Source organism: Buteo buteo, chromosome 7, assembly GCF_964188355.1.
Source record: "Buteo buteo chromosome 7, bButBut1.hap1.1, whole genome shotgun sequence".
Classification (NCBI taxonomy): Eukaryota; Metazoa; Chordata; class Aves; order Accipitriformes; family Accipitridae; genus Buteo; species Buteo buteo.
In genome coordinates, this window is record NC_134177.1 from 20,580,922 (window position 1) to 20,593,569 (window position 12,648).

The following is a 12,648-nucleotide window of genomic DNA, read 5'->3' on the forward strand; positions in this document are numbered from 1 at the left end:
ACAGCATTTGTTATCAACTTTATTATGCAAATCTGCAATTCCAACATAATGTGGGATCCAGGCCAAGACTGGTTTTTTTAATTAGAATTTGGGGTGTATTATTCTGTATCTCAGGAGGGCTGTTCTCAGGAAAGGGGGTAATTAGACGCTTTCACACTGCGTAGGTCTGACTTGTTCCTTAAGCTGGAGCTTGGACTTACTGGCGAGCTCACCATCTCCTGGTGACTTGCTCTTATTAACACTCAGTAGGGTGCAGTTTCTCTTGGCGCCTGCTGCTGGTCTTCCAAGAATTTTGCCTTGAGTTGTCTGCAACAAAGCTAAATGTAAGCTGATTAAATAAACACTTCACTAGGTGCTGCAAGTCTCAGTTTTGTTTAGATGTGCCTGTTTTCTTTTTCTGGAAGGTTTTTAATTGAAGTGTAATTTATATAAAAACTGCTAGGCTGAATCTTTCAGAAATGAGTCCCTGAAGCTAGGCACTTCAATTCACATGTAGGCAAGCTGACTCCCTCCTCATGCCACACTGACCTGGGTAGGAGTGGGGTTGATGCTGGGGATGTGGGCAGAGGGCTCTCAAAGATACCATCTTGGGTCACTGCTAGATTTTGGCCCTGTGTAGACAAGTCAACAGACTTGACTTTGTTTTCTAATACTAGTTTCTGATAAAACCTCCTATTAGCTCATTATGTTTCATGGATCTTGGTTTGTGTGTATGGAGTGCTTTGGAGTTTGGGGGTTTTTTAAAATATTTTAAGCAAACTGAAAACTGAGGAAGAATCTGTCTGCAAGTGCCCCATAACCTGCTGAGGACACTGTGGTGGGTTGTCCCTGGCTGGAGGCCAGGTGCCCACCAAAGCCACTCTATCACTCCCCCCTGCTTCCCCCCCCCCCCCCCCCCCCCCCCCGCTGGACAGGGGAGAGAAAATATAACAAAGAAAGGGCTTGTGGGTCAAGATAAGGACGGGAGAGATCACTCACCAATTACCATCATGGGCAAAACAGACTCAGCTTGGGGAAAATTAACTAAATTTATTACCAATCAACCAGAGTAGGGTAATGAGGAATAAAACCAAATCTCAGAACACCTTCCCTCCACCCCTCCCTTCTTCCCAGGCTCAACTTCACTCCCGGATTCTCTACCTACTCCTGCAGTGGCACAGGGGGGACGGGGAATGGGGTTTACGACCAGTTCATCACACGTTATTTTCTGCCGCTTCATCCCCCTCAGGGGGAGGACTCCTCATGTTCTTCCCTTGCTCCAGCGTGGGGTCCCTCCCACGGGAGACAGTCCTCCATGAACTTCTCCAACGTGGGCCCTTCCCACGGGCTGCAGTTCTTCACAAACTGCTCCAGCGTGGGTCCCTTCCACAGTGTGCAGTCCTTCAGGAGCACACTGCTCCAGTGTGGGTCCCCCACGGGGTCACAAGTCCTGACAGAAAACCTGCTCTGTAGGCTCCTCTCTCCACAGATCCGCAGGTCCTGCCAGGAGCCTGCTCCAGCACGGGGTTCCCACGGGGTCACAGCCTCCTTCGGGAACCCACCTGCTCCGGCGTGGGGTCCTCCCCAGGCTGCAGGTGGATATCTGCTCCACTGTGGACCCCTCTGGGCTGCAGGGGGACAGCCTGCCTCACCGTGGTCTTCCCCACGGGCTGCAGGGGAATCTCTGCTCCGGCGCCTGGAGCATCTCCTCCCCCTCCTTCTGCACTGACCTGGGGGTCCGCAGGGCTGTTTCTCTCACATGTTCTTCACTCCTCTCTGGCTGCCGTTTCTGTCTGTCCCAGCAATTTTTTTCCTTCTTAAAATGTTATCACAGAGGCGTTATCACTATCGCTGATTGGCTCGGCCTTAGTTGGCGGCGGGTCCATCTCAGAGCCAGCTGGTATGGGCTCTCTCGAACACAGGGGAAGCTTCCAGCAGCTTCTTACAGAAGCCACCCTGTAATCCCCCTGCTACCAAAACCTTGCCATACAAACCCAGTACAGACACATAGCCCAGATTTGGTTGGAGCTGAATGTAAAAGCTGCCTCAGTCAGGTTGTATAAATCCAAATCTTACAAACTTTGTGGCTGTTGTGGGATGCTGGTAGCCAGGCAAGGACAGGCAGTGCCTTTGTATGACGTATTTGTTACTAATAGGAAGCTATAAATGGCAAAAGCATATTTCACGGCTTTTTGGGGGGTGCAGCGTGTGCCCATTGCTACGAGCGAAGGCACGCTGCTACTAGCAGTCAGTATGGCAACTGGGCTGCCGGCACCGAGGCCTGAACCGTGTAGGAGTCTCTGCAAAGAAATTTGTGCATTTTTGGTTACATGCGCTTATTCGGAAGGCTTTCTACTTTTCCCTGTGTTCAAATTGCTTGAATTTGAACCGTCTGAATGACTAGAGCCGGCCTTCTGCTGTTCATGCTTTCTTTGAGATTTCCCTTGCGTGTGGCTGTAGTGGCCATCAGCCGTCTAACTGGAGGGAGGCCAGCGGTCTAACTGGAGGGAGGCCAGCATATGTCAAAGGCATCTATATAACCACATGTGTCTCGGGCGTCTTAGGGCATCAGGAGCGGGAAAGCTGACTCAGGCTTCAGGTACACAGAGGTTCTTTGTTCCTCTCCCTGACCCTTGTCTTGCGGCTGGATCTCGTGCACCCCACCGAGCACAGAAGAGGGGCTGGAGGGAGGGCGGCGTTGCTGCACGCTCCGTGCTGTCAGCGCGCTGGCTCTCGCCCAACACTGTTGCAGGCTGCAGCAGCATCCTCTCTCTCCCCATTGCCTTTGCCTTGGCTTAAGCAGAACGGCAACTTGTTTGGGGTTGGCAGCTGTGATACAGCCTAGTTCGCATCACTGCAGTAAATCCGGTTTAATGTGAGGTTTCCAAGATCCTGTTGAAGTCGGTGTGTATTTGGAAACTCAGTCCTCAGTCTAGGCTCTTCTTTTCCTGAGAGATTGTTCAGGTACCAATGGTAAAAGCTTGATTGCCTCAAAGACTATGGCAGTTTTAACGTGGGCTTTGGCAGGGTCGTGGTTTGGTCCGTTGCCAGTGATCTCCCTCGTCTCTGTGTCTCAGTGCTGCTCTCCCAGCCTTGCATTTGCGCCGAAGTCCATGTTGCTTGAGGATAGCTTATTTGCTTTACTTTTGTAAATATAGTCACTAAGCGCACAGGGAAGATGTGGTTTGATCCTAGCTGTCCCTCTGATGGCGTGTGCTGTAGTGCTGCGAGGATGCCTGTTCCCCCAACTGCTGCAGCCGAGTGTCCGGAGGAAACTCTCTCGTTTTAGTTTGCATTTTATCTCCCGTGAGTCTTGAAACTCTATCTTGTCGGTGCATCTCCTAGCATAGTGTTTCTCACAGCAGGAGTCTCAAGTCGCTGGGTCCCGTCAATGGGAGGAGTTGCAGCCCGCTGCGCTGCTGCTGCTGCCAGGTCGGAGCTGCGACTCCCAGCAGCGGCCGAGGGTCAGCCCCCCTGGTAGCTCTGCGAGGTAAGACAGGCTGCAGCCTGCAGCAAGCTTCCCTGTCCCTCTCCTCTTTATAACTGTTTTGGGGGGTTTTTTTGGTTGGTTGATTGGTTGGGGTTTTTTAATTATTTTCCTTTTCTTTTGTGCGTGTGTGCCCTTGGATCCTGATTTGCAGTGTGCAGTGGAGCTCTCTGTATTTTCTGTGTCTGCTGACAGACCCTCGCTGGATTCCTACTCCTTGTTAGCTGGTTAAAAAGAAGAAACAAGAACTGTTTGGGAGAGAAGTCTACTTAAAAAAATGCAGTAGGCTAGATGTTTTTTTGCTCTTTTGGTCATTGGGGTTTTACTTTTCTCTGAAGTGATGATGAATTGGAGTCACAAGGTTTGGAGCAAGAGACAAACTCTTTGAAAAGCCTAGTTTTCAAGTAAGACCTTAATCGTGATTTTTTTTGTCTCAGTACTGTCTATGCTGCAGATAACTGTCATCTAGCAGGTTAATTTAGGATTTTTGTCCTTGTTATAGGCAGCGCTTGAATTTGGTGTAAAACAAAAAAAGGTCTTTTAACAGTTAGTAAGCCCAAGACATTGCAGGTATTTTATGAGGCCTGCTCGTGAGATGATTAGGTAATTCACACCCAGTCTCTCTGAAGTTAATTATGTGCTAGCATACAAAGCCTAAATCCTTAAAAAGTAACTTCCTTACAGATGTTACTATGAACTTATTAAATCCTGTGATGCATCATCAGTCTTGTTGGTGTCAGCTAGAGTTAAGGGCTCTGAGTACCACAGAGGACTAGGCACATCTTAAGAATTCATTATGACAAAGACTTTTAAATTATTTTGCTGTGCCTTTCCACCATAAGATTTTAAACATGTAGCAGACAGCAGTCTCTGAGGCTTCACACAGTAAAGTGTTTGTTAGTTGTTTACCTTTGGACTTTATTTTATGCAGGGCTTACTAGTGTATATATTGGTGGTAGATAAAAATATTCGTATCTGACCTGCTCTTACACAAAGCTGGACTACCCCAGCAGTCTGCTGTGTGTTCTGCTGTGTTGCCAGCCGCTAGCATGTGGGAATGCAGCTCAAACATATTTTTTGAGTACCATATCAGAATTTTTTTCCCCCCTCCCCTCAGCAGAGTGACTTTTCACATAAGATTGAACTGCTAATTTTCTAATCTCTTAGAGAAATCTTTCTTGGAGTGTTCAGTAGGTCAGTATGAATAATGTGCTTTTCCGTTTGGCAGCCGGACTGGAAAGCTGGGGGAAGGGGGAGCAAAGGGGAAGGCAAGGATTCATTACATTGGGGGATAGGAGCGAAACCAGCACTTTCCTTTTCTTACAAGCTCCACCAAAATGCAGCACTTTGTTCTGATGGCAGTCATCCCTTTCCTACCTGAGATCTTCTTGGTGCCTCTGAGAAAAGCAGCGGGTGAGGAGGTCAAAACTCACCAGGCTGCAGCAGCGAGGGTCACGGCATCCTGGCTTTACCCCAAGGTTTAGGGGGGCAATAGATTGGGGACAAAGTGAGGGCATGAGAATACCCTTGCCCAAGGTTGAGGAGCCTGGGTTTGAGCCCTTCCCTGTGGACATTTAGATGTCAAAGCAAAGTGGAAGAGGAGCAGAGCACTCCTTTACTGGATGGTGCTTAGCCAGCGTGGGTGGTGGGGCTGCTCTCTGAAGGAGGGGTTCAGGCAAGGCTGATGTTCAGTTCATCCCATGCTCCTTGTGGTGGGAGTGGTGGGGACCCCTGACCTGGAGCTGCTGGAGAGCTTGTGTGTCCGAGAACCAGGCCTAAAACTGTTCTCCAGGCAGCTCTATCAGCTAGAGCTCACAGGTGAGACTGCTTCTCCGTCCCACCCCAGCAAGCGCACTGCTCGCAGAGGAAACACAGCATGCTGGCAGGGTTCATGATTTGGCCCTTTCTGTGCGTAGGCTCAGCTTCTTGGCCGTTGTAAAGCCTGGTGACACTTGAAATAGGTGGCAGCTACATCAGATCCCAGCTCTGCGCAGGAGAGATGCTGGTCACCTTCAGCAGTCTTTGTGGGAGGCACCTGCCCATCTGGAAACCAGTTTGGCTCCCACCGGCTACAGCGGGAGCTGGAGGGAGATGTGGTGTCTGCATCGTTTCCGAACCCCTACTCCTCCCGGCTTGCCAGCCCTTAGTCTCTACAGCTGCTTTGCAAGAGTTCATGTTACCAGTACTTTATCTTCTTCACTACGACGCTGCTGCCCCTGTGGGATTTCAAACAGCCGGGCTGATGCGATTCGAGTGGGGATGGGGACAGAGAGCCGTGTGAGCCTGTAGTGCTTGATGGGACTGTGCAAGGAGAGCAGCACTCGCTCCCTCTTCACGCCCATGAGAATGAACGGTTTGCCGGTGGAGAAGTGGCGGGGTGCCCTGCTCTGTGGGAGAAGCGGAAAGGGAGGGCAGGTACCGGGACTGCGGTGTAGTAGCAGCCCAAGGGGGTGGTCACCCGGGGAGGGAGCGAGCCTGCAGGTGGGGTGAGCATGGTGGAGCAAGCGCTCTGCGACTGAGGCAACGCACACGCTCTGCGTTTTCAGAGGCATTGCGGCATGTCCCTGAACTTGCCACCCAGCCCCTAGCGGTCTGGTAAATCCTACATCCGAGCATGTGCTCAGTCACCTTCTGAATCCCCAAAAACTTCTAGTATCACGTTGCCTTGTGGCAGGCTTAACGATATGTGTGGAGAAGTGTTTCCTCACTTGCTGGGAAATGAGTTTTGGTAGCTGCAGTTGGTCCCCTCGCTGCTTTTTGGGAGGGTACTTTAACCTATGGCTGCCCCTTTACCCTCCTGAAGCCACTCGTAACCTTATAGATCTATAGTATATCCTGCCATGGTTCCTTCTCCAGGCCGAAGGTCCTCATCAGCTTGCTACCCTCACTGAAGCGGCTTCTTTCATTACTCTTGTCTTCCTCCTCCTGCTTTCTCCCTAAATCTCCACATCTCTCTTTTTAAAGGGCAGCTGGAACAGCACATGCTATTCAAGATACAGATGCGCTGTGGATTTATAGGTTGCCATACAATGTTTTCCATTTCCCTCGCTATCCTTTCCCTAGTAGTGCCATTGTTTCAGGCTGCTGTTGGGCGCAAAGCCGCCACTTTCACCCAACTGCCAGCTCAGCCCCTGTCAGCGTTGCTGGGCCATAGGCCAGCCTGCGGTCCCACAGCTGTGCCCGTGGGGTGAGGATTGCTTCCCCCACCCGTGTTTGCGTTCACTCATATTTATCCGCTTTGACCCTTACGGGTCCATGTTCGTTTGTCTGACCCTAAGGCAGTACCGCAGGGTGGTGCCTTGCTTCGGCACGCTGCCGCCGTGGCCGTGCCGGGCATCTCTGCCGTGCCCAGCACCGTTGCTTCCCACCACAACAGGGACCCTGAAATGCAGCTCGTGCTCCCAGCTACAAACTGAGCCCTGATGAACTTTCTTTGTTTCCATGTTTTCTTGTACAGGCAAAATGCCCCTTTTCCTCATCTGCAGGAAGGCAGATGACTGCTTGCCCCTGGCCTGTAGCAAAGGGTTGATGAATCATTTCCTTTTCCATATTTTAGTAAAATTGTGTTGTTCAGACCTCATCTAGAGCGTTTTAATGTTTTGAGTACTTGCACTCTTCTCTTCGCTCTCTTCCTGCAATTGTCCGAAGGCTGGATTTTTTTGTCTCCCTCCCAACAGTTGTTGTTGCTTGCTTGGAAGTGTTGCGGATGGGTTTGTCTCTATCAGTGCAAATTAATTTTTTTCCTCACTTTCTAGTCAGCCTTTTTATTTTTATTGCACATTGGTGTCAGTATGATTTTAAAGCATGAATGTGAATTTCTACCAGTGAGAGTGATTTTCTACGTAAAGGAAACCAAGGCACCGCTACTTGTGCCTTTAGACCTTGGAGATTTTGCTCAGCTGAATATAAAGCTAGGGCTGTATTTAAAAAAAAAATTTAAAAAATTAGTTCAGAGTTTTGAATAACAGACTCTTATTAATGCTGGGATTTGTGCACAGTGAACCACTGCTTTGTGTGCTTGGCTGTTTGAGAGGGAAATTGGTATGTCAGCAGAGAGACATGTGTTGTTCTTAATTAGATGGAGCTGGATGCATCGTTGGAGGCCCCAGTTCTGATTTAAATACTGGCTGCAGTGGGGGCAGTTCTGTATAGAAAATGGGAGTTGGCTTGACTTGTATGTATTGCTCCTGGGTTGGAAAAATAAGGAGATGAAGGGACAGTGTGATTTATTGTCTAGATACTAGAAGAGGCCTGGAAAGAGGTGTATATTCAGCATTCCTATTGCAGTCTACACAATAAGCTAAATTAAGTGCCAATAGGTAAACCCAAGGAGCAAGGAAAAAAATCTGGAGTTTGCTGAAGGGTGCTGATTACATGGGTATCTCAGCATTTAAAAAAAAAAAAAAAAAAGAGAGAGAGAGAAAAGAGGCAAACAGAGCACTGAAAGGGGGAAGCCTGGTACCCAGCTTTTATGGGCTATGTGTAATAACCCAGAACCTGGTTTCCAGCTAGGCAGCAAGCCACCTGTGTTGTGAAGTGCATAACTAGGAGTCAAAGTTTTTTCCCAAAGCTCCTCTTTCCTGAGGCTGATTCATATCTGCCCTTATTGTTATCAGTTGTGTTCACATGTTGGGGTTTTTTTCTTTTGTTAGTCTGTTTTCCTTCCTTGTTTCTAAAGAATAGCTTATCTGTACACCCCAGAAGGGTGTGACTCGCAAAGATCACGAGCTTTTTACAATGAGCTAAAACCAGCCTGCTGACTACAAGAAAATATGCTGAGGTTTTCAAACACGAGTGCCACATTGCCTTTGCAAAAGGCTGCAATCGCGCTGAGATGCACACTGGTGGGACTCGGATGGATCCGGAGTGTCTGTTTCCACTGCTGACAGGCAAGTGTGCTTACAACATCACCTCATCTTGGAGAATTACTGCTGTTGTGTTTCAGTGCTCTTCATCTCTGCTGCCCTGTGTTGCGAAGGACAGGAGCAGTAGGACACACAGGTGTTTCTGGACGCATCGGTTGCATGTACACAGTGACCAGAGCTCAAGTCTTGGAGTTGGAAAATTAGCCTTCAGCTGAGCTCTGCTCTGATGTGAGTGACCTGGGACTGGTCACGTAATGCCTCGTCACTCCTTGCCTGCCTCCTTGTGCACATTAACTGTGCGTACCTGCGTATTTCATCGGGTTATTGCAAAGCCTGTAGAGGATTGAATTCATTTGGTTGAAGTCTTAGAGTACAACCCTTGTGTTACTGAGGCTCTGGTAGTAGGAGAAGGAGAGGGAAGGCACCAATTTGTCCGTTTTTATTTTTTGTCAGGAACCTTTGCAATGGATGACAGAGCAGACTCTCTGATGACTGTGCACCTTCTCGCCAGTTCAGGACACTCATTGCTTCTGCAGCAAACTCTGGATCGGCTTTTGGAGTGGGTCTGCCCAGACATTCGCCTTTTCACGGTGTCCGAGCGAGTTACTCCATTGAAATACTATGAGAGATATCGTAAGAGGAGCTGTGGCTTTCCTGGAATATCTGTTCTCCTTTTTCTACACGAGGACTTGGGAGAAGAACGGATTTTCCAGGTCCATGAGCAATTTCAGCGTCCACCCTGGCGCTACCAGTGTGCCCAGATTGCTAATGGGCAAAGCCACCCCTATGCCCCAGCTCACCAGGACTTCTACAGCCTGGATGACCAGATGCCTGTGTGGGGCATCAGGCGGGTGCACTGTGGCCCTGAAATCCTGCGTGTCACCCTCTACTGCAGTTTTGATAACTATGAGGATGCAGTGAGACTCTATGAGATGATCCTACAGCAAGAAGCGACTATGCAAAAAAGTAACTTCTGTGTCTTCGTGTTGTACGCAACCCAAAACATTGCCGTGCAGCTCTGCTTGAAGCAGCTGCCCGTCGGGGTGGCTGCTGAGCCGCAGGAGGCATCAGCCTTGCAGTTCAAGGTGCGAGAGATTGGGCAGCTGGTGCCTCTCCTGCCTAACCCCTGTATTCCTGTCAGTAGCACCAGGTGGCAAACGCGGGACTATGAAGGAAATAAAATTCTGCTTCAGGTATGTGTCTGGGGTGCTCTGAGAGGAGGTTTTTTAGGTTTGGTTTTTTTTCTTCCAAGAAAAGCGGGACTGGTTCAAAATGGAAATTAAGATTTTGCTTGTTCATGCTTTCTTCTGAATTTGTGAATGCAGTAATTGGTATCTGCCAGTGCTGTGATGCTGTTGATAAATATAAGCACAGATCCTTGGAATGTTTTTATATTGTTAAATTAACATCATTACTGCTTGCCTGAGTTAATGCTTTTTTGAGCAGGCTAGTTTAACATCCTTCCTTCCCTGCCCGAATCAAATGATCGTAGCAGCCTATTCCTTTGATAAGTCATTACATTATAAATGTTTTTGAAAGCAGGTATTTAGCATCCAAAACCAGATATAAGTACAGTGTTGATACAACATAGCCTGTGATGGATTTTGTGAGCTTTTGAGTGAGTTGCAGTTGGGCGAAAGTGCCGAAGAAGTGTGTCATAGGAAATCTCTGCCTTTTCTGTTAAAGTGTATGGTCCAGAGGTTGTATGAATACAAGTAAATAAAAAACAACAAAAAAAGATTGCGCTAAGATCATACATAGTGGGAATTATACATGTGATCAGGAGGGCAGTTTAGCTCAGAGTGCTTTCTTTCTATTGTAACAACCCCTCCCACCTCTGATTTAATTTTTTTTTTTTTTAAATTTGGATATTTAAATAATTTGCCCATCCTGTGTTTTTATTTTTTCCTTCCATAGCTCACTTGTTACAAATCAAGTTAATTATTCTCTCTGGCCTATTTTTATGCTACTCTGAGCACTAATCCTCAGGGCAGCCTTTTTGTACTTCTCATTCAGTATCACTTTATGAACTGGTTTGCCACCCACTTGGACTGGACAAGGCCTGAGGATCTTCATGTAGCTTTGAAGTTGGTCCTGCCTGGAGCAGAGGACTGGGCAGGTGACCTCCAGAGGTCCCTTCCTGAATTACTTTGTGGTTCTTCCTACTGTAGATACAAGGTCTTTAAGCTGACAGACACACATGAATTCATTGGCAGGAAATTTGGAAGTTTTTTTGGGGGTGTACCCATGCTGCACTGTGCTCCTGGCGAAGGAAGCTGGAGTCCACTTGAACCTGAGGATGTGTATCTTCTGTCCGTGCTCCACACAGCACGCTGACAGCCTAGCACGCAGCACTTTATTTCGCAATGCTTCAATTCATACTGTAAATCTTTAGTCTAAGTACCTGAAAATGATTTATGTTTTCCCCTCTGACTTATTGCAAACCAAATCCAAGGGTCTGCTCGCAGATTACCACCCTGAGCCTGCAAGAACTCTTTCCTTGGTTTTATTGGGGGAGAGATAACCCAAGCCACCTAGTTTGATAAAGAAGTAAATAAAGCACATCATCTCTTTTTTTGCTGAAGTTGCTCACTAATTACTGTTCTATTCCATGTCCTTTCTCTGAGTGTTTACAGCAGATCCCTGTGGCTCAAATTTTACAAGTTTAGCCATAAGACTCAAGTAGGAGTCTTAAGTAGGAGAGTAGGGCCATCTCCGTGTGCTGTTTTGTAAATAAAGACATGAAATGTGTCTCTAGTCTTGCAGAGGATTGGTGAGGCGGGTGCCTTGCTCTGGGCTGGTGTCCCCAGGGGTGGCATGCCCCATGGGAAGAAATGGGACACGCTCAGCAGGTCCTGGTCCCCTTGGCCTCACTGGTCTGATGGGTGTCTCCTCCCTGGATTACTGTTGGTCCACGTGTTGCCCAGCCATCAAAGAAGTGCCATTTGATCCAGAGCTTCCTGAACAAGTTTCTTTCCAAAAACAGCCAGTCAGGATTTGCAGATGTGAAGGAGCTCCGGTAGTTCTATAGCCACCAAGAAGGTTTGGGGACAGGCACAGCTATTTGTGTGTGCTGTGTTTAGGTCACCTGCAGCAAATCTGTCGTGTGTGTGCACTAGTGCTGAGGGCCCTCTGAAAGCTGCCCATGAGCACCACAGCATGTGCATGCTGCCATCAGGAAAATCCCAAACAGAGGTGTAAGAGCTTGATAGATACTACATGGTGATTCAGGTTTTTTGCCTAGACTGGGTTTCAGCCACATCTGTCTGCCCACGGGCCTGTGTCTGACCATAGGTGGCTGCCTTGGCATGAACAGCAAGAGGACAAATCCATGTGTTACACCCCACTGATAGACTCCTGAGCTGCCTGTGTTAAACTTCAGGGTCTTCTGAAGCCAGCTGTGGTAACTGGCAGTGACTCTCCTTTCCAAGTGTTCATCTAGTTTCTCCTTGAATCCATGTGAACTTTTTTTATCCACAACATACTTTGGCAGGGACTTCCCCTGGTCTATTGCCACCTTCATTTAATTGAAACTGTCTCCAGCTGGCTTCATTTGATGGCCTCTGCTTCTTGCATTGCAGATGGTGGGGAATGGACAATGCCTATCTGTTTCTTCAGGTGGCTCATGGTGTTTTAGCCTTTTATCCTCTCCCTCCCAAACTGTTTTTTTCCCCAGGCTTAAAATGACCAGCATGCACGATTGTTCCTTTACTGTACTTGCAGTTATCTTTGTTGTCCATTTCTGAGCATTTCCACCTCCATGATACTCTGTTGTGAGCTGCAGGTGAGGGACAGGCACCATGGTCCAGCTTTGGGACCAGAGCTGCACCACGCATAACAATGTTCTCCATTTCGTTCGGAATAATTCTTAAGATTTCATTTGCTTTCTAGACTGCTGTCAGGCATTGAACTGATGCTAATATGGTGCTGCCTGTCACAGAAATGAGGCCCCTGGGTTACAGTCAGCTTACAACCTAGCATTTTGTATGTGAAGCTGGGATTGTTTTTCTCTATGTGCATCACGTTATCTACATAAAGTTTCATCTGCCATCGCTCAGGCTTGTAAGACTCCAATGCTGTTCTCTAGTGGGGCTCCGACTGACTTACACTGCAGGTGATTTCAGCACAGCGAGGCTGGGTGAGAGCAACATTGCTTGGTCAAGTGTCGTGATTTAACCCCAGCCAGCAACTAAGCACCACGCAGCTGCTCACTCACTCACCCAGTGGGATGGGGGAGAAAATCAGGAAAAGAAGTAAAACTTGTGGGTTAAGAATGGTTTAATAGAACAGAAAAGAAGAAACTAATAATGATAATGA

General features: G+C 48.1%; 1 protein-coding gene across 8 annotated transcripts in view; it reads left to right on the top strand.

Moving 5' to 3' along the window:
- Nucleotides 1–3,431: 3,431 nt before the first annotated feature.
- Nucleotides 3,432–12,648, top strand: part of FAM124B (family with sequence similarity 124 member B) — a 65,030-nt gene continuing 55,813 nt past the window's right edge. For 7 of the 8 annotated variants that reach the window (XR_012650986.1, XR_012650987.1, XR_012650988.1 and 4 more), the window contains exons 1-2: nt 6,474–8,355; nt 8,785–9,524. Coding sequence is in view for 4 of the 8 variants with exons in the window: in XM_075031854.1 (XP_074887955.1) it covers nt 8,301–8,355; nt 8,785–9,524 (795 nt within the window). In the remaining 4 variants the exon portion in view is untranslated. Of the gene's footprint in view, nt 3,470–6,473; nt 8,356–8,784; nt 9,525–12,648 lie in introns of those variants that run through there. The other variant, XM_075031852.1, reaches the window with a different exon arrangement.